Genomic DNA, 22,224 nt, shown 5'->3' with positions numbered 1-22,224 from the left:
GGAGAGTTAAGAAAGTAAAGCAGAGAAGATGAAGGCTCAGGCCTAGCGTGGTCTGCATCAGCACGGTCACTTGAACAGAGGGATTTAATCTATTGAGAATCCAGCCCCCAAGCCTCTTAAGCATATTTAAGCATATTGCAAGTGCGGAGCAGAGTCCCAGAGGCACAGCCAAAGCAAGGCAGCCACCCCAGCACACGCTTCCGCTGCGGACGCTGGCGCAGGAACACGTGCCATCAGAGGAGCAGATTAATGAGAAGAAAGAGAAGCCAAGACTGGAGCCTTTCGCTGCTCGTTTGCTAATCCCGGCTAAGCTACCAGGAGCTCTCCTACGATGTGACTGATGGGGGACATCCACAGTCACGGCCCTTCCCGGCAGGCTGCAGCTGCTCCCTGCAACAGCATTAGCAGCGTGGGAGAAACACTTTCTGGTTTTTTGTTTCTAAGGTGGACTGATACTGTCCTACCTCACATAAGCATTTTCTTTTTGCCAACTCCAGGCCAGATGCAGAGTCCATCTTATAGAGACAGACAGATGAGCAATGGCTCAGCAGTGACAGGGGTAGTTCTATTATAGCAGCATAAAGAAATTGCAGAGGAAAAAAGATGAATTCAATGTAAGATACAGTTGAGGCTATTTGACTTCTGCTGCATGCATCCACTAAAATGATGATGACGAATGGGTCCGAGGGGCTTTCACAACATTGTGAACCTGTTTCTTCCAGGACAGAAGTTACAAAAAAAAAAACAAACCACCCAAACAACCCAAAACAAACTAAAAAAATGTCAGTATTTGGAGTTGAAATACCACATAAAAGGTGTGCACAGAACAACATAAAACACGCAGTTCTATAATCAAGGTCTTGTGTTGAATAGTAAACACCAGAACTGTTGGAGAAAAGGGAGGGCATCTCTCCTGTCTAATTAGACTTCAGAGTTTTAAAAGGAGAGAGTAGAATTAGGAGGAGCAGAAGCCTCCAGCAGAATTGAAAAACGCAATGAAGACCCACAAAGAAGGGTTTAATCTCCTTCTCATCACAAAGGGCAAAGGGAAACAGACTTATATCAAATACGTCTTTATAAAACTAAAGAGAAAGTGTTCTTTCAAGCTGGAGCTGACAAAAGGCCAACACAAAGCTTTCTCTTTCCATGCTAATTCAGAACTGAGATGTTGTTTTAGCACCAGAAGTGGGATCTGAATTGAAGCTTCAAGAGACAGGCGGAAGGAAGATGTACTCATTAATATCCTAGTATAACAATAACCTCAGATGATACGAAGTATTGCAAAACCTCCAGAGAGCTGATAGACATGTAGATTTACTCTCCCATCCATGGAGCTCCACTTAATACAGTTTATTCAGCAGCACTGAGTAAATATCAACAAGAAGGTTAAAATATTGATCAGGGAAAATACTTCACTCTGCAGTGAAGAATAAGCTGCAGACATCTGGAAACAAACAAACTGGTGCAAGAAAGCAGCAGAGATATTTTGGGCATTTTATTCTGCCAAAAGCCCAACTGGTGATTCCCATCTGGTGAGGAAGAAGGGAAGAAATAGATGTTCACTGACTGAAGGAGGAAGCCTTGTCCGTTTTCCGGTTTGTGACATGGAGAAATGCAGGAAGGATCTGCACAGTCCTCTCGAACAAGAAACACCCTTCTCCCAGAACTATTTTCTAGGGAGCGGTCAAGTCAGTTAATGGGGCTGGAAACCAGTTTGCAACACTTCCAGCTCTGCAGAATGGCTCGGAAGTCTCTCACACAGTAGCAGTCATATTTTCCTACTTCGTTGCATCTTGTGCTTTCTGGTCAGCACTGCTCCAAGCTTTCCAGTGTAGAGCTGAAAGTTTTATCACAACTTTTGGCTCCCTAAGCCTCTCCTTCAGAAGCCATCCTGACCCTCCTCTTAAATCACAGAGGGTGATTTAAGTTTTGAAGATTTGTTAAGCCAATGCCTTGACACACACATACGCTAGATAGCAATCCCAGACTATAGCGTTACACTCATGTGCTTACTGGCTAAATGCTGGATCACACTTAAAGCAAACACATCCGAGCTTTTGTTTTGTGAGAGCTGTGCCCCACCTGGGTCCTTTTCTCTGGTAATAAATCTACCCTCACAATAATCAAACCAAGCAGCAAAGAATACATACCAGGGACTGCACAACTTCCATTTTATGCCAATCCTCATAAATACTTGGGGAGAAGAATAATCTAAAAATCCATTGACTAGTTGATAAAAGGTAATTTATAGACAGTCCTCAGCAAATACAAAGGCCACCCTTGCCAAAAGACATTTCCTGGAAAAAAACAGTTGGTTTTAGCCATTTGGGATGATGGTGGTGGGTGAATATAAATGCCACCCCTAATCGCTCAAAAAGACCCTGGAATCACTATGTGTGCAAGTAACAGCGGCAAATACCTCCGGGTGAATACCCCTAGACCTAGGTAAAGACTAGGAGAGACACTTCACAGAAAAGACTGGGAGGTGAGCGGCACAGGAGACGCGTTATGAAGTTAGCACTGCTTGCACCTCGGGATCCCAGAACACACTGCAACCTCCCTCCAAGCTCTCCGACCCAGAAATTGGTCTCGTAAAGTTCATAGCACAGTGAAATCCTCCGCTACAACTGTCAGGCCACGTAAGATACATTCACAGGCAAGTATTACCAAACACACCAAAGTTGCTGGGAGCTGTGCTGCATGACCACAATGCTTTAAATAACGTAACCCAGAAATAAGACTCTACGAATACTCTCGTGTGTCCTCCTTCCCCATCTACGACAGGCAGCGAGGAGAGATTAATTCCATGATCATGGATGTGAAAGAACCCTAAAAGATGCCGTATGGTTCTCTCACTAGCTGGGATTCAAGGGCATAGGCTGCAGGAGAATCATAGAATTGTTTAGGTTGGAAAAGACCTTTAATAAGATCATCAAGTCCAAGACACAAAGCAAAACCCGAGCTGTTATTTTAAATCATTTATTTACAGCAGTGCAGTAAAATGAATATATAAAATAACATTTAAATAGGCAAAACACAAACAGCATCATTAGGAAAGCATAATAGAGCTCAGATTACCAATTATAATAAAGTAATCTCTGAAGGAGCTTCACATACATACTGCAGAAGAGGAAAAAAAAATAGAAAAAAAGAGGACTCAAACATTCAGAAATATACCAGATATAGTTCGTTTTCTGTTTTGGTGCTTTGTTTTTATTCATTTATTTTTATCAGCTTGTCTATCAGAAATGTGAGTGCATCACTTTCCAGGGAAATCAAAAGCTAAACACAGGAATCTCACTAAATGACAGGGATCCATGTAAAGCATCCTCTGCAGATAATACAACAAAACAGAGGCCTTGGCACAAAACTCTCAGCACAGATGTTCCCTATTAAAAAATTTGCAAGTTCCCTCAACAGTAAGTTTCAATTTCACTTCTCTTTCAAATTTCTATTTGATCCTAGTGGAGGGAAAAACATCCAGCAAAAGAATGGAAATGAAAAGCCTCAAGTGCTCCCAAACACAAAGCAGTGTAATATAGCTCCTGTTACGTGACCGTCCCCACAGGTGCTCTAGCCCACGTCTTGTAAAGGGGAGACAAGGACTGCCAAGCACAAGGGTGAAGTTTCATCTTCTAGAAACTCTAACTTGGTAAAACAGAGCAGTCTAGAGAGGAAAAACAAGTGTCGTGTTCTGCTGTACCCATCACTTCACACATCTGCATTGTCTTTGCGAACACTCCAGAGAAGGCAGTCTCAAAACGAACTTGCTGGAAGAAACCTAACTTATTCAAAGGTATAAAATTTAAAATAACAAGGCATATATAAGGAAGAAGATTCACTTTACAGAACACAAGCAAACTATCGTTTAAGCCCGGTAGACTTTGGCTAACATTTGCTATCAAGCTGCAGCCTTTTAGTTGAACTGCAAACGCTTGCAGTTATACTTCAGGGGAAAAATTAGCCCAGCAAGGCTTAAATGGTAAAAATTTGCAAGCTTAGTATCATGTTGAAAGGCTACGTACCGACAGCTCCTAACTGTCAAAACAGATTCCATTTTAAAAATAAGCTTAGGAGTTAATAAAATCAACTTACTTAATTTCATCAGGTAATGGTTCTGGTTGGATTGAAGACTGTAATGCTAGAAACTTAAAAGCAATCCCTACAGCAGGGAAAGTGCTGGAGCATGGGAACACAAAACTGACTTGAAATAGAAAGGGAAACTCAGTGCTCGGATTTAATTGTCAAAGACGATCAGACGAGCCAAAGCATTAATGGCGACAGCTATGCTGGACTTTTTAAAATGTTCATTACATTGCTGTTAGTGACACAGAGTGAAATATCAGCGAACAAAAACCATTCCGGTGAAGGCAGTAGTGGGTGTTGCACCCAAGCAGGAAATTCACTACAACAGGCAAATTTCCACTTTCAAATCACATCTCCCAATTGCAGAAACAAAAAGAATGCCACAGGTGCACTACAAGCTGTGCAAAATACAACCAAGGCGTCACTTACCATGGGGAATGTCCTGAAGTATCATCCTCCGCATAGATCAAGCAGCAGATTTATTGTCTTGTAGTTGATGTTTTGTGCAAATTCCTTCTTACTGGTCAACACTAAAGGGAACACATAGGGACGTTCTCCCCTGTATAATAAAGACTGCATCTGGCACGGAACCAAATACCACCATTCTTTAAAAGGCAGCTCCCAAACAAGCACTCTTCTGCTGTTATTTTATTTTGTGAGCTTTCTTTTGCCCTGGTTTAGCACGATATTCATTATATTATATACCCTACGCAGACACCAGTTACATTATAGCCTTCGTATAAGACTGCTGCTGAGACCAACAAAAAGCAAGGAAGCACCAAGTCCAGAATGTGATGGGCACAGAAGCGTTGCTTACTTACTGATTTGGAATTTAAATTCTTTCAGGAGGAACATTTGACTTCAGAAAAAGGACTGAATATCCACTAACGCACTCTGACCAGCAGATATTCGGTCAAAGTACTTAAGCATCTGTGAAAGTCTGAGTACCATGCCTTCAATGTCACAATTTTTAAGACTTAATTTAAATCTCTTGAGATTCAATAGATTTGCTTTTTCTTTTTCTCCCGTGTTTTGTTTGTATGTTTTGTTGGGGGGGTGTGTGTGTGTTTTTTTTGTTTTTTAAAGGAGCACAGACCTTTGGAGAAGACATTCAAAATGAGATACATTGCCTGAAGAAGCTCTTTAAGCAGAGACTGCAAAGTCCAGACACATCCATTTATTGCACTGTTCATCCATGAGGTTAGGATGGGCATTGAGATACAGATGGTTAGAGTGAGCTTATCAACTAGAACCAAAGTTGTTCAAGTGGCCACATTTCCTCTGAAATCGACCCTTTTACCTCGACCAGACAATGAAAGCAGCATTTTCACTCACTTTGCCAGTCAGCTGGGCACAGGCAGTGCCCAGAGAGCAGCTCGGCACAGGAGGCTCTTGCTCTCTCCTCAAGGAAGAGCAACTGATCAATAAGAATCGTGTTAACTGGGAGAATTGGGGGTCCCGCATTCACAATGCCAACAACAGATTCTGAAAGGTTGTTTGTACCAAATGAAAGTTCCTTTTGCCAATCAAGACAGTTTGTCCTGCCAAGCGCTCCAGGCAATTAATGCAAAACAAGCCCCAAAAAATCCAGCAGACATAACTTATTTCCTTTAAGCTTATTTAATGATATTTGAATCGCTTAAATTTTCTATTTCCCAGATCCTGAAAACAGTTTTTTTAAGTGACCAATATTTAATTCCAGAAACATACAACCTTATCAGCTAAGTCATAAAAGAGCTATTTTACAAACATACATCTGGATAATTAGAACAATAAAGTCTTTTTAGACATTCAAACATGATCAGTAAAAATACAGGATTATTAATAAAGATTTTTGTGTATTTTTTTTAAAGAATACTTCCAGATTTTTCTTCTTCTCTTTAAAGTAAATCTCTGTTAAGAGTACATGATTGTATGTTGTACAAAGAAAATAAAAATATTCTAGTAAGAAGAGAGCTCCACAAGACTTAATTCAAAATAAAACAGCAGTGTTTTGGCTGCAGTATCCCTTTTGCAGTACATCTGCTTGTCAGTTGGCACCTTTGGGGAAGGGGGAGGGAATTAAGGGATTTCTTTGGGGAACAGAGGGAGAAAACAGTACCTGATACCATCAAGCACTGAGATTATAATCAAGGGTCACCTGCTGAAGCATCAGACCCCTCTTCTAATATCAGCGACAGTATCTGTAAATCATATCATCTGAGTTTTATGAAAACACTGGAAATAGGCATAGTGCTGTCTGAAAGCTGACCAAAACCATCTAAGATTTCTTAGGTCTTGAGGTTTATATTCCTCATCCTTCCTTCTGATCCCACCCATAGGATGTTAAAGAAATATCCCCTCCCTACAGACAAGAAACAGTTCAAGAAACCAGAGGGATCAAACACTGGCTTAGCATTTGCTCTTCTACCCTTCTACAGAAATTCCCCTTTCCAGAAAGTACCCATCTGACTTTTTTTTTGCTTGTCCATGAACTACAACCTGTAACAGCAGAAGAGAAACCACTTTTCAGGAGGGTATGAAAGAATGGTTGCTATACTACATCTTTGTTCCCAAGATAAGAAACCCTTGTTCATCTTGTTTTGGGGAAGAAAAAACAAAACATTGGGGAGGAGGGGCTGGGGCAAACAAACCAGAGAACATTGTCCTGCTCTGCTATCCAGTCTGAATAAGGTAATATACAATCAATCAATCACCAACCAGGGGCAAATTAAAAGTCTTCCTTAGACTGGACACTGGAAAGGGTAACCTTATGGCTTAAAGGGGGAAAAAAGTGAGAATCCTGAATAGTGCATTTGAGCTCCAGCTCCTTCCACACAGCGAGACATAGTCTGAGGTCTGCCATACAGTAGATGCGCTAGAGAGGAAAAAGGAATCCCCCATTATTTCAGGTTACTGCTCTCAGAAGACAATGGATCCCTGACCCCACCATTATTTTTCTAGAGGACTAATGCCCTATTTGTAAGAATGATCAAGGTAGCATAAGATGTCCAGCTGAAACAAAAACCGAACAGGACAGAGAACAGTGTGTCATTTATATTGCCCATAAAACTGGGTTCAAATGGGTTGGTCTTCTCTAACATCCCTTAAAGGTCTCTGCAATCTCCTGCTCTGGAGACTGTCCATTTCATCCAGCACAAAGACTCCTCTGCCATCATTAGCCTGGCACAAACCATGGATGCTTCCTCTTATACCTCTTGAGAGATGACAGGGACAGAATTCCACCTCACCTCTCAGGCAATTACGTCCAAGGTAGCATTAGGACAGTGGGGAAAATCCTACTCCAGCAGCTCTGGAGGCAGAAATGTAAGGATGACATGGCAACATAAATACTTTTTTTTCAGGTTTTTCACCGGTGCTTCATCTATTAGGGATGAAAAAACGTAGTGGTGGATGACACTACAAAATGCATATGCAAAGGTGAAAGAGTCAGAAGCAGCACAGCCAGGTTGCTCCCTCATGGCCCATCCGAACAGCGATATGCTTCTCATGCAGTATGTTGCTCACCATGAACCTTGAAATTCATGCAACTTGGAGAAAACCAGAGAACCAAGGATTTTGTCTTCAGTCACAAGGAAAGCGTATTAAGCAACCAGGCGTTCACAGGCCCCATCTTTGCTGGTCCTCCAGCATGCTCTTGAAAATCCAGACTAAGCTCTCTCTAATAGGATTCAGTGGTAATTTTTGATCAGCCATGGAAGCCTGTTGGAAAGCTTTCAGACCGCTAAGGTCATAATAACCGCTCCTGTTTCTGGAGTGTGTAGACCCAGGCAAGCATCATGCAAACTGATGAAGGGGAGTTGGGGGGGGCAGGGGGCAGAGAGAACAAGAATCCTTTTATTTAAGGGAAAAAGGGCCTTAAACACCAAGTCTGGCTATAGCCTAGTTCTCTTTCTGGCAGGATCAGGTAAAAGATGCCACAGCAGCATAAGGCTGTGTTCTAGTCTGGGGGCTTATCAGAAGAAGTCTATCTAGACTTCATAATCAAAGGAACCCTAAGGCTGAAGGTGAGGAGGGGAGATCCCACCCACTAAGAATGGAAGTGCTCAGCTAATACTGACAGTATACTCATACAGGTGCAACAGGACAGGCCTTAGTGGGTCCCAAGAAAAAGGAAGCTCCTGACAGCTTGGAAGATAACACTTTGGCTTGTGTTGGCAGTGTAATGCTCCGCTGATGAAGAATGATACTTTGTGCAATTGGTTCTTAGAACAAGATAAACTCCTCCCTACTCTATAAAGGCTCATGTCTCCAACTTTCACATCAGGCCCAAAATCATCCCTGCTCAACCTCTGTCAACCTTTACATAACCTTATCCCTTGCATATTTCTAATGGGAAGAACAAGAACCATGTTTTTCCTACTTGAGTAGACAAAGGACAGATCTGATTTCTCGCCAGCAGCTAAAGAGAAAACGTGTGTTTTAAAGGAGCAGGGAGTATGATCTTTGTGCTGACCAAAGACAGATTCTCAGCACTTCATGACACACGCAATGACGCAAACAATGCTATAGCAGTTCTAATGTGTTAATGGGATTTACAGGTTTGGCATGCTGTTCAGTTTGGGTTCATTAAATAGTTTAAAACTTGGGAAGAGGGTGCAAAAAAAGACCGCCTTACACACTTTCAACTAGCAGCTGTACTCACGGTGTCTGTGATACCAGGACAGCTTGAACCCCTCTATGCCAAGCAGGAAGTGCCTGTCCTAGAACCAACTTCAGAGCAGGGCCCAGCCAGCTCAGGCTGTCCAGTAGCTCTGCGGGTGGCCCGATAGTTACCATCTTGTTCCCAGATTGGAAGGAATTCCAACAGCAAAACCCATTAGAACAGGCCTAAGGAAGTACTAGAGAACTGTTTCAGCCTTCTTTGTTTTGCACATCTCTGTTTCGGTGAGAACACATTGGCACAAACCAGTTTCAAAAAAAAAAACATACCAAAATAACCAAAAAAATCAACCCAAGCTCACCCCCCAAAAAAACCCCCAAACCCACCCCAAGCCCTCAGCAAGACATACTTTCAGGTACTAAAACTTACTGGCCCTATAATCAGCAGTACCTGTGGCTATCTCAAATGGCAGCCCTTATTCATTCAGTAGTGAATCAGGGGCAGATCTGCCCCACATCTTTGAAACACTTCTGGGTTTGCACTTTTTCTTTTGGATCCAGAGAAGAGTTACAAAAGTGCTGCAGGTCCAAGTATTTCTATCACTTTACAAAGGAGACAAAGATCAAAGCCAACAAAGTCAAGAAAAAATTAAACCTATCTTTCTCCTCTCCCAGTCTAATCTTGCATGTTAATAAAGGAGACCCCCTAATGGGAGAGGGGAAAAAGAAAATTTGCCCGCCTCAAGTGCCTGGCTATTTAGTGCATGGAAAATTCTTGTTACACATGTGATGACATGAGCAGTTCCCATGCAACTGTTGAATACAGATAGTTCCAGCCACAAGTCATCCTAACACCTTCATAAGTAGCTCTTTGCATGGCAGTTTGATTGCCAGCAGGGAGTGCAGAGTCCAGTCCAGTGAAGCAAAGATACACTTGCACATAGGCACACCCTCTCCCCTCAGACCTGACTTTTGCAGGAGCAGTGGCAGGGAGGGTGTACTATATGCACAGTGCTAGAACTGTCACTACCCAATTAAAATAGAACAAAAAAGGCAGATTAAAAAATTAAAATGTGCTTTTGATACACGGAATGAAGTCAAATAAATACATTGATTTTTTTTTTTTTAAATGTCTAAATACATTTTTATATCCTACACCCAAAGCTCTGTACATTTGGTTTGGTTTTTCTGTTCTGAAAAATGAATTTCTGGTAGCAAGGAGAGGAGTAGAATAGCATAGACTCCCTCACTGACAAGATAGTGCAGATGCCCCACAGGAAAAGCACCCCATGCCCACTTTGCTAGAGTATGGTTCATGTTTGGATGGTCCAAACCCTCTTCTCTGAGAGTCCACAAAGACGACTGCGGGTGCTGTGTCCTGATACTCTTCATCCAGTCTTCAGCCATTCCTGAAAACATGACTAGCTTTTGTCTGAAGGAAGGGGGGGGGGAAAAAAAGAAAAAAAAAAAGGGTGGTGAGAGACAGGGGATGCAAGGAGAGATTTCTGAACACTAGTACTAGCAGAGAAAGCACGCTATGTGAGACACATCACACCCATTTAAACTTAAGACCTTTGCTAGTAATTTCAGCTATTACATCTCTAGGATGCCTAAGGCCAATTTAAAGGGACCCATGGCAACCACTTTACACAGCAGAGACACCCCAGAGAAAGAAGAGAGAAGACTGTAATCATTTTACACATCCAGAAATCTTCCTCTGGGACATTACGTCAATCTACCCTTCTTTGAAAGAGAAGTTGTACATCCTGAGATGTAGGTCTTTGGCAGGTAGGGGAGAGGCAGCTTGCAAACAACCTGTTCAGAGGAAGGAACAAGCTCCTCTGCACATGTGAGTCTCAGTGGATTCAACTGACCCTTCTGGGAATCAGCATGGTCTCAGCCCTGTGAGAGCTACTGAAGTAGGTGAAACCTTTTTCGTGTGCATGAGAAACGTTAATAATTGAATTTGTGATCTTTGTTTAATGTCTGGAGCCAACATGGTATGTGCTACCAATTACAGACAGTCTGGTTGCATACCTGAGTGCTCTCCCATGGAGGCTGATCCAGCCAGCCCTTGGCGTCGGAGAATGGTGTAGTCTTCCTCAACCTCCTAAAAATCAAAACAAAAACACCCCGAAACTCAAGCGGTTCTTTCTCTATTTGCCAAGTGAACGAAGGCGGCTTCAAATGGGCAAAGAGAAGTTTCACTGCATGTTGAGTGGACTGGAATCACCCATGTTGCTACAGCGACACACAATGGATCTCAACTCCTTTATCAGCATCTTTGTCAGGCCTTCCATTTGCAACATTCCACTTTTTTCAGATTTCAGTTAAATTCTAAATTCAGTTAATTTCATTTTAGTATGTCTCACATATCAAGATGCTATAATCTTCCTACAGTAATGGCTATTATGTATAGAGAATTCCCATCACATACAAAAAATAATTTTGAATATAGTGGGACTAAAAACCTCGTTATTGGTCTACTGCAACTTGGCATCTTCATTTGACATTAGCAGCAGTATGCAACAGATTTTAAGTCTTATGTCAAGAATTCATATTCCTTAGGTCAGTGGCCCCTTCAAAACTCCACTGTTGCAGACATGCATCAGTCTTGTCCTATCCCCCAGGAAACTCTCCAAATTCAAAGCAATAGATATACCCACTAGCTCTGGCGGAACTATTTGCTTCTCATAACCCACAACTTAATGCAAGCAAAACCAAGTTTCTGCTTCAAAAAGCTTCCAGAGATAAGAACCAAATACCAAAAAAAGGCATGGCTGCCTTTCTTCCCTCTCAAAATTACTTTCAATCTCTCTTCTAAAACAAAACCAAAGGAATATGAAAACCCTGATATTGCAAACAGAAACATAGTATACCTTTAACTTTTCAAGGTCATCCTCTATCTTCTGAATATACTGCATCATCTGCACACGCGACTCTATAGAGAAGTGAGGGCTTGCTACCAATGAGCAGGACTCTTCCACTCCCCCCCACCGTGAGGCCATCATCTCCTCAGCAAACGGGGAGCTTCCTCCATCCGACTGGGTGTCCCGTGGGGAAAATGGCTGCTGCTGTGCAGAGTCCAAAGAGGTGCGGCCACCTGCAGTGCACTGGAGAACTAGAGATGATACCTCCTCATCTGTGGAGCTCTCCTGCACTGTTCCATATCCATCAAGGATCAAATAATTTCCTGTTAAGAGAAAAGCTTTTTACTAACACCTCTAGCTCAATAATCACCAAGAACCACTGAACTGTAGACAGTTTAATCAGACTTTAAGAAAGATAAGTGGTGAGAGGCCCATCTCCCGAGACATTTTAGAATGGGTAAGAAAAAGCATTTATGAACACTACATAGAATAGTGATTGTATCAGACCAGACTAGTTTGGTTCTGAATTGGGCTTCAGAGATCATGGCTGGTTTTTGGACTGCTGTTTGAGAATTACATGATTAGATGAGCCAATCACCTACCCTCCTGTTTTTCTGAAATCCGTGTTTCTATTACAATGTCTGAAAATCCTGCACTTACCAATGGTACCTGACATACCAGACTGCTAGATTTCTAACCTCCACTAACTGGCTATGGTACTGAGGATGCTTTTAGATGGGTTAGCTTTAAAATTTGGATTGCTGTTGATATGTTAAAAGATAAAGCAATTATAGATAGAAATGCTTTCACAGCCTACACCTAGCAATAGGATTATATTAAATAATTTCTCTACAGTATTACAGCAAAGCAAGCATGTGGAGTCAGGACTGACTAAAAACAGGTCATGGTGATATCCCTGCACAGTTAAAGTAAACAGTGTAAGAGGTGACAAATAAATTAGATACTTCAAGTTGTTGGCGCAGTTTTAATAATTTAAAATGTCTCAGTAATTCAGGGAAAGAAAAATGATTTTCAATATGTATGTGGAAGGCAGCATTCAGACAGTCACAAATTGGCTTAGTCACACTGATAGAATCAAATTTTAAAATAAAAGCATATTCACGGATGAGACTAATAGTCATATAGAATCTACCTACTAGTAGCTACTTCTAGTACAACATGCACATGAGACAAACCTCAACTTGTATGCTAAATTCAGTGCAGTGTCACCATGTCGGCTGATCTAAATCACAGGACTTTCCAAACAGAAAGCACGCAAAGTCCCATGGAAGTGCTCGCAGCTGCTTAGAGCTAGTTTTCTGCTGAGTTAACAGCTCTACAACCTTCTTGAAGACTAGAATAGATATACTTTGAGACGCTGCTCAGGTAACTGCCAAATATGTAGCAATAAGAATACAAGTAACAAAAATAATAAGCTTTGAAGAGCTTCAGTCTGGGGTAAGGTCACAGGAGACAACAGTGCAAAGCTAAAATTTAAGTCTCTTTTCTGAAGTTTCATCAGGAGAGGCCAACACAGGATCTACAAAATAGCAAGAGTCATGGGGGCTATGTGTACAGACTAAGGAAATGCTTTGCCTTCAGGGAAACGTTCTCTCTACAGGTCCCAACAGTCATCTGAAAGATAAAGCGGTCCAGTGGCGACCAAAATCAAGAGCTTGCATCGTGCCCGTGCCTCTGTAATTACAGTCTGTCAGCGTGTAATTACAGTGTATTAACCCCACATTATTTCAGCTTCTCCTTTCATAACCTAGAGAATTCATTAGGTACATGTTTGCACAGCCCTTTTCAGGGCTAAAATGACTGTCAAGGACTGATAGTTATCTTCAAATGTCCTATACCATGTAAGCAAGAGAAGAAAACATACTGTGATTTTCTTTAGTATCTATTTAAAACTCAAGTCTCTAATACTGAATCTGGACAAGACTATCATGCAATAAGTGAATGAAATAGGCTCACCTGAGATCCGTATTTGCACATCCTCTTCCTCCTTCCTTTCCATCAGTTCACTTTCAGATGGGTTTTCATCACTGTGAGCTTCTCGAGCATCAAAAAAATGCTCCCCACTTTCATCAGCACCCACCCCTTCCAGCTCTGTGGTTGAGACCTCCAGATTCATACTCATGTGGTCTATTGCTAAGTTACTACTTGATCTGGGGTCTCTCACTATCAGCTGCATGGCATCCCCTGAAGCTGGCGATTCAGCTGAAGTCCGGAGGCCATAACTAGCTGTGGACTCATTAGTTCCGGTTCTTGGAATCATTCTGTCTGTTCCAGGCTGGTGAAATTTGTTATTATCAGAGTGTTGTAGTCCAGACTCACTTCCACCCTCCGTTTGGGCTTCTTGAGAAACGGTCCTAAACCTGGGATAGCGCTGCCGGTCTTCAAGGGTCCCCTTCTCAGAAAAGCCAAGCTGCTGTACCAACAATTGTTTCAGCAAGCCCACTGGAAGTAGAGAGAATGTTCATAAGGCTTCACAGACCATAACCTCCATCACAGTTATTAAACTAGACATAAAGGCCACCCTTTTAAAAAGGTGTATCTGATAGCAGCCAGCCCTGTCATTGCTCTTGGTAGGAAAACAGGGATAAAAATAAATATATAAAGTCTGAAGGCTTCCTCCACATTTTACCTTACAAGTGAGAGCAAACATGTCAGTACAAATTCCATCTTGCTCAGGGAAAAACAGAGAAATAATTTACTGAAATTATCCAGCAAGTGAGCTGGAGTGCAGGTGAGTGCTCAGTTTTACCCATGCCCCCAAATGAACTAAAAAAAAAAACTATTGCCGTGATACGGGATTCCCACCCAAGAAACAAACATACCGAGAATATTCCACTCAACTTTGAAATGACAGGTTAAAAAAAAAAAATAAACCACACATTTTCCCTAAAATTTCATGCAAATTTATGCCTGTTTGAACTTCAAGCCACATTCCTTTAGTTCTCAAATTATCCCAACCAAACACTTCATAATAAGGACACATTGTTCAAAACAAAAATATGATACTGTCAAGAGCATAAGAATGCTGTTCATGCTCATTATACAATGCTCATGTAATACCCAAGATAAGCTATGATTTCATACAACGAACAGTCACTCATCTAAGTGGCAGGCAGGCTCTTGTCAAAATGTGAGTGACCCACTGCTGCTGTTAGAGGGCTGCTCTTTCAAGTCTGAATAGTCATGAGATGCTAGGTCACTAATACTATCTTTACGTATCCTGCAGACTAAGATTTTCTCATCACTGATCCCTGAAAATAAGTACCAAGAATATTTGTACAGCATTCAGAATTAGAAAAGTACTTTGAATCCTGTAAGGAGAAGCATAAATGGATCAAAAGATCCAAGATAAACTATTAGATTGTAGAAACTGCCATTAGTTGTAGAGAGATGGAAGAGGGAATTCTGGCCAAGGATATGAATGCTCTCCATTTTGGTAAAAGCAAATGACCCATAGAGAAGCAATATGGACTATTCCCTGCACGTGCAACTGAGGGACCATTTGAATGTCCATTTCAAAGTTACCTGAGAGAGCTATATGGATTAATGAATTCATTCAAGTTTTAGGAAGTTGTATTTAGGAATTGCATTGCTAGATCTTATCAAGTAGGCTGCATAGCCCTGCATTCTTCCTCTAAAAGGAGGTATACTGGAGAGCAGAGGAAGTGATTAAAAATCTTCTATAAAAAATTTTACAGAATAATCTGTCCATCAGGAAAATTTCTTTTTAACACACACACAAACGTTGATCTAATTATATCCAACCATCTCCCAAGTCCTCAGAAAATCTGAACCTAGACTTTGTCAAGTGTACATATATTTCCAATCTCGTTTGCAGGATTTTACAGGGGAAAAAAAAAAAGCAAAATCATATTCTGCAACTCATGCAACCTCTCCTATTCTGCTCCAGTGCTACGAAAATAAATCCTAACAGGCTAACTGCATTGTCTTTTAAAAAACTGCTGACTAGTAATGGCATCATACAGCACTGCACGAAGTTGTGCAATATAATTTTGTCATCAAAGCACTTCGTGGACAGCAAGTAACAATTCATTACCACCGTCATTTTATACATGGGAAAACCACAGAAAAACAGTGAGATGCCTAAAGCCAAAGAAAGGACCAGTATACGAATTCAGAACTTAGAATTCCTTACTGTCAGATCCACTTTGGTTTGCTATGCTGTGATCTACAGTATAGAGAGAATTGATATTTAATAGACATGTGCTTTAAGTTTTATTTTAGCTCATTGATTTAGATAGTTGACCTAACAGTTTCCATCTCTAAATCACATGCCACCAGACACTGCCCAGATACTTACGGTTCCTTAACGCATCCAGTGCCCACTGCCCTTCTGATACCGAAGGTAAACTGGTGGTTGTATGTTCATAGCATGCAGAAGAATCTTTAAGTGTCAGGTCTGCCTGCTGCACTTTATCAAACTGCCTTTCTGACACAAGAAGACTTTCTACCTTGGACTTTTCAGACATGATAGGCAAAGACGACTGAGCATTCAGTATTAAAGGAGATTCGAGGCCCAAATCTTTATCTAGTAAACAGAAAACATACATTCAAGTTAAACAATCATGACAAATATGATGGTAAACTGCAGAAAATTCTGCTTCACATAGAAATCTCTGAAAACATTAAAAATACAGTTCTGGAGCATGGGCTTGGTAAAAGGCCAATTCTTTCCAGGGGAAAAAAGCATCTTTCCCAGCAATTTATAAAACAGACAGAAATAGTAAGAGGTACGTTTCCAAGAGTTTCAGTATCACTTCTCTACATGAGAAATCATTCCTTTCCAGAAAAATGTCAAAGCTACCAAAAGATCCTCAAACCACAAGGAATACAACTTGGCACATTTGCACTCCATGTAGCAAATTTACTGATACCATTTATTAAAACAGTATCACTGTTTTACCTGGACTTTGTAGACTACTGGCAGGAATGTCATGCTGCTCTTTGAGCTTCTGCTGCTCCTCTTCTTCACGTTCTTCTCTGCAGGGAGGAAAGAACACACACATTCTTTTAGTCACATATATCTGAATTGCTGCATAAGAATCAGTGCTTTGGCTGGCAATCTTTAAGCAGAAAAAGGGGTGCTGGAAAAAGAAAAAACAGCTTTTCCTCCTCCAGCTACTTTACTTACTCGCCAGGTCCTGACTGTGGTAATGGAATCACTCTTCTAGCACTCCCCATTTTCACAGTCCCTGCCATCTGAGCTATAAGGTCCTGCCATCTGCAGTAGAAACATGAAATACAAAAATGAAAGTCATGAAACACAATAAATACTTCTCTGTTTAACACGTCTTAAATCCAGCCAATATTATTCCTGCTTTTTTTGTCAAGAGAAATATCATCTTTTTTTTTAATTCTGTTACATTCGATGCAATATCTTGCAGCCACTAGTGAAGCACCACAGCATAATGCTCATCTCACCAGGATATTCTTCAGCAGAAGGAAATGAATGGCAGGACCTTATCAGGAGCTATCAGGTGAGGCAATTTTTTTATATAAAAATATATACAAAAGCATTAAATAACATTTCACATACTACTGAAGAGTTTCATACATGACACACTAGAATAGTTGCTATGTATCATACAAGTAAGTCTATACCCTGCTTCTACTTCAGAAGAAAAGCATTTCTACCCAAGAAGAAAAAGTGTTTCGCTAGGGAATCAAATTCATGCATGGGGGTTCTTAGCATGCTAGTATCAAAGTCTGCAAGGCTAACTGGTTCTGTATGAAGATGCAGGATTATTTTCAGTTAGTTATGTGGCAGTCAGTCACGTAAGACCAGAATTGCAAGGGTAAAGTAAAGCACTTTTGAGGTCAGAAAAGGGGTTGGAGTGAGCCAGACAGCAAGCAACAACAACAGAATCATTGAGTGTATGTATGAGGTTGGTTTTTTTAACACATGCACACACTCACTATCACATGTGTATACACCCTCCCCCTGCTTTTCATAAGTTGAGAGAGATAATCCTCGGATACTTCCTACATAGACCAACATACCTATGTTTTCAGCTAAGCTTAGAGAAGGAACTCAGGTAGTTCATGGACACCTGCACAGTTACTACAGTCAAGCAGATGTAAAAGATATTTCAAATATGACGAATCAAGCAGCAGATGGAGCTGAACCAATTACTTACACATTCTTTTCTGAAACAGTCTGCGCCACCAGTTCATAAATATGAGCGCCATTTTCTGACATGGAGATGACGAAGAAAGCTTTGTTATCTGAAGCAAAGGAAGGGAAAAATTTAACTAGATGCCTTGTCCCACATAGCTTTCTGAAAAATTCCTAAAACCGGGCAAAACCCCAACCACAAGCAATGAAAGAAAATTTCACGAGATAACCCTCCAACACTATAATATACAAACATCGATTTTTCCCTATGCAGGAAATTTGTCTGTTAGTCCTGAAAGAAAAGAGCCATTACCACCCAAACCATTTTGAAACAAGTTCATTTTTTCCTCTTTCCCCTCCCAATAATGTCTAGAGTACCTTTCATCTAATACAATCAGAGTACTTTAATTTAGAAGTCTACTTAAAACTCAAGCTATGCCTATTACTGATGCAAAGAAGTTAAACAGCTCATACACACAAAGCAAGATGTTGGACAACCAAGAATTAAGCCTACGCATTTTTCCAAGTTCGACTCTGGAATTCTAGACAAAACATCTATTCTCAACTGATCTAATCATGTTTTTTGGCTTCCGCCTTTGCTATCTCAATTGGTTACACTGACCTGTTGCCACCTGACGAACCAGAACGGTGTTCAACTTGATGATAGGACTGAAGGTGTGTTTACTATCAGCTGTTGATGCCAAGATTTTACTGTGACACTTCAGTACCAGTTTATCATCTTGTTTCTGCAACAGCACCAGAATGTCCTCCAGAAGCAAAGTGTAGAGGTCTACACAGAGTGCAAAAGAACTCAGAATGAGTTAAGGATTCATAGTTTTATATCACACCCCTGCAGAAAGAAAAAAGGCTGCATTTTTGATTACTCATGCAGAGGCAGTAATCAGTGCTATGCCATTCTAGGCAAAGCTTGCAAATCTTCCTCATCAAAACTACAGCAGAAAGCTACAGATGGAATTGGATCATTTCATGACTGACTGCTGTGTCCCTGCATGGCCTTAATGATACTCCAGCACATTTCAGAATTGACAAGAATAATTTAATCAGCTCTGAGAAACACATAGGCATTATCATAGGTGGCAGTAAGAATCGTAACTGGAAACTGCAGAAATGCTTTCCCTTTCTCTCCTCCTCAGCAAACACACACAAATCCAACTAAGTCAGTTGACGGAACAGGACTCACCAATAGTTTTGTCACGATTAACCTTCCAAGTTAGAGGTCCTTCATGAAGCATTTTTCTCTTTGTTAGATCCAAGTTCTGTCACCAGGGGAAGGAAAAAAAGAAACACTGTGAAATTTCTGTGGAAGCAAGTAATGGTAAAGCATGGCAATGTCAGAGGGAAGGCTAGGATAGGTGATCCAGTTTGGAAATGAGCAGCTAAACCCAATCAGGCAAAAGAAACGTGGAGCAGGAGTAGGTTATGCTTACAAAACCAGAATCTTGTGAGAGATGTTTGTTATCACTCTTCCTCTTTCACTGCTCTTTTGCAGATGCTGGGGGTCACAGGGTAGAGAATTTTCCTACTAAGTCAAACTACTAGGCATTAAAATGTCATCCGATTTCTAGGAGGAGCTTTTCCTATATCCCATATAATGTTTGCAGTTCTAGTATTACAACTGGTTAATGCTCCAGCACTTGATTTGCAAGTCAAGTGTGCATACAAATGATATACAAATCATTTGAATGATCTGATGGACTTCATAATGTCAATGGATTCTTCAGTCATTTCAGTGCTTGTGACATTTAGATCCGCAGGCAAGTAGAAGTGACAATTTTCACAAGTCATTCCTTCCAAGTCTCAGAGTCTACAATCAATGACAGCAAGATTTCATAACTGCCAGCAAATTCTTCATTTCCTAACTATATGCTTGCAAGTGCATTTGTGGAAGGATACATGACACAGTTTTATAGAAAAGTCTTTATATAAAAATGTTTTGGATACACACTGACTTTGGGAAAGATAACAGAGAGTCTATACAAGACACAGGCATGGACAGTGGTACAAATCAAGAACTGGCGATCAAGTACCAAATCATGAGGAAAAGATGAAGGAGCAAAGGCACTTGAGTCCTTGTGCAGAAGCTACCTATTTGGAACATGTGAGGAAAAAAAAAAAATGTGTTTCAAGTTGCAAGTGCCTATTGGTGTGCATTATTCACTGGAAACATGAAAATTTCATAGTTAGCCCTGCTCCAAGGATGTAGTGTTGCCCATTCTACTTAACAGCAGCAGTCAGCAAGTAACCAGCTTCACTAGTGTAACTGCAAGAATTTATAGGGGCCATGAAACACAGTACTTAAGACTTTATTTGGCTATACCTGTGGATCTCCTATACAAATTATCCTGTGCACAAGCTCTTCTCTTAAAGCCAACTGCATTGCTACACCTCACGACTCTGAGGCCTCCCCACTTCCAACCGCACACCTAAGACATGTTATCACGGGAGATATATATCCATAATAAGACTTACCGTCCATCAGATCTCTTATGTGATACAATGGACTACCCTGCAGACCATTAAAACTTGTTTCACAAAGCTTCCGAGCTTCATCAACACTACTATATGCAGAACCAAATTGTTACATCCACAGAGATCTTCAGAAAGGTAGCAAAACTCAAATTTCTGAGACTGTTTTAATTTTTGTACAGCAATATTTATCTCCAAAGACCATTTGATTATACATCAGAAGATTGTAGTAGAAAGAGCCACAAACTGAACAACAGGGTTGCAATCACAACTTACATAGAGATTGCTTCAATGCTGTCACTCACCCTGAACTCATCCATCATGGGATCCTCAGACTGCTTCAAGTAGGACAGGTCGAGACGACGCTGATAATCTTCCAAATGCTGCAGAAAACGCAATGAAGATGGTCACTTTGATTAGCAAAACTCACTAGCATCAGAGTGCAGGCAGTCATTAATATTTCCACACATTCCCAAATGCCTGGAATTCCTCCTCTTAAACAGGAATACTCGCACAGCAAAACATCTTGAAGCGCAATATAAAGTCACTATATGAAGTACAGAGACTCTAGGCGTCTTAAACAGCTTGTTGTCCTTCAACTCTATTCTCCCCAATCCTTGATGCTCACTCTGTTCACCTCCTACCTGCTTATTCTCAGACTCTTTGACAGCCTGGTTCACATGGTTAAGGACCTGACGACAGTGATCTGCTGCTTTCTTCACTTTCTCTTTCTCTTCAGGCAGTTCTGCAAGAGAAAAAGGAAGTATAATAATGCTTTCCAATAAAGGTTGAAAAAGTAAGAAATCCAGTGCAGTTTGCTGACCTCAAATTTAAGAAAGAGAGCTTAAGATGTCAGAATAGCCTATCAACAAAAGCACTGCACTCCAAAGATGAAATGACAAAAGTAGATTTGTGACAGGACAGAATTCATTCGGCCCTGCACAAGACACTGGCCTCTGGTGATCACTGTACACAGCACAGCACTTGTTACTCTCCCTTTTTTGAGGGGCTCCTGACAACTATTCACTCCACAAACATCAATCTGAGAAGTATTCTAAGAAATCTAAAAACTTGAGTAAGACTCCGCTGTGGTACAAAGAGAGTCTCAGGGCAGATATTTCAGATCACGCACAGCCCGCGAGCCAAAGTCCCGGGATTCGGCAACTGACTTCTGCATTTCCCACAACCCTTTTTATTTATTTATTTTGGAAGCGAGAAGAACAGAAAAAGAAACCTAACCCAAAATATTTTTTTAATTGTTACTATGTAACTTTTTCCATCCAGCTAGCCTATGTTTATTTTAACAGCCTAGGAAAAGAGTCACTCCGGCTGCATTCCTGCAGCCTGATTACAAAACAGTCTTTTATTACAGGAAGAGCAAACAAGAATTCTCTTTCCAGTCAATGCCACTTGATCATATGCAAATTGACACAGGTGAACCCCATCAATTCTCACTACCACAAGCCACATTAAGAATTTAGTTAACAGGCAAATAAACAAGTACATCAAGGATAATGGAGTATCACATGCTTTCCTAATTATGATTAGAGTGAACTTGTAAATGCAGTACATTTTTTATGAGTAATAAAATGACACTGCAGCAGGTATCTGCTAGTAAACTTGAAGAGGCATTTTGTGGCATTATTAATCATGTTTTCACCTGTTATGTTGGAAATATCTTTCAGTGTAATACATCCTAGCTATACTCCACCCTCTGCAATAACATGAAAACATTCTGTAGTGCTTTAGAGATTCAACAGATGAGAACAATTAAGATTTTGTCCGTGTCTGTTGTGTAGGAAAGTGCTTCTTTCCAAGTTCAATCTCCTTCAAATTCTTAATTGGTATTATATTGATAACATCCAACATTTTTATATGAAACTTGTTTTATATTGGACTTTAGGTGCATAAGTCAGACTGCATTTTAGGCACACATTTTTCCCAGATACTGGGAATTTTGAACAAATAGTACTGAGGACTGATTTTAAAACAAACAAGCAAAATCCCAAAGACACCCCCCAA

The 22,224-nt window shown here is 40.8% G+C and overlaps 1 protein-coding gene across 1 annotated transcript in view; it reads right to left on the bottom strand.

The window, feature by feature from the left end:
- Positions 1–7,816: 7,816 nt before the first annotated feature.
- The window catches only part of ARHGEF12 (Rho guanine nucleotide exchange factor 12), a gene marked incomplete at its 3' end in the record, with an annotated part of 79,355 nt that continues 64,947 nt past the window's right edge, over positions 7,817–22,224 (bottom strand). The window contains exons 30-41 of the mRNA XM_082009946.1: positions 20,847–20,947; positions 20,508–20,585; positions 18,917–18,992; positions 18,338–18,505; positions 17,738–17,825; positions 16,732–16,821; positions 16,504–16,580; positions 15,901–16,128; positions 13,536–14,021; positions 11,568–11,881; positions 10,726–10,798; positions 7,817–7,872 (exon numbers count right to left, since the gene is read on the bottom strand). Of these exons, the coding sequence (XP_081866072.1) occupies positions 7,817–7,872; positions 10,726–10,798; positions 11,568–11,881; positions 13,536–14,021; positions 15,901–16,128; positions 16,504–16,580; positions 16,732–16,821; positions 17,738–17,825; positions 18,338–18,505; positions 18,917–18,992; positions 20,508–20,585; positions 20,847–20,947 (1,835 nt within the window). The remainder of the gene's footprint in view (positions 7,873–10,725; positions 10,799–11,567; positions 11,882–13,535; positions 14,022–15,900; positions 16,129–16,503; positions 16,581–16,731; positions 16,822–17,737; positions 17,826–18,337; positions 18,506–18,916; positions 18,993–20,507; positions 20,586–20,846; positions 20,948–22,224) is intronic.

This window comes from Phaethon aethereus, assembly GCF_964289735.1.
Source record: "Phaethon aethereus genome assembly, chromosome: 23".
NCBI lineage: Eukaryota > Metazoa > Chordata > Aves > Phaethontiformes > Phaethontidae > Phaethon > Phaethon aethereus.
Note: the sequence above shows the minus strand (reverse complement) of the source record. Positions and strands in the feature narration are given on the sequence as shown.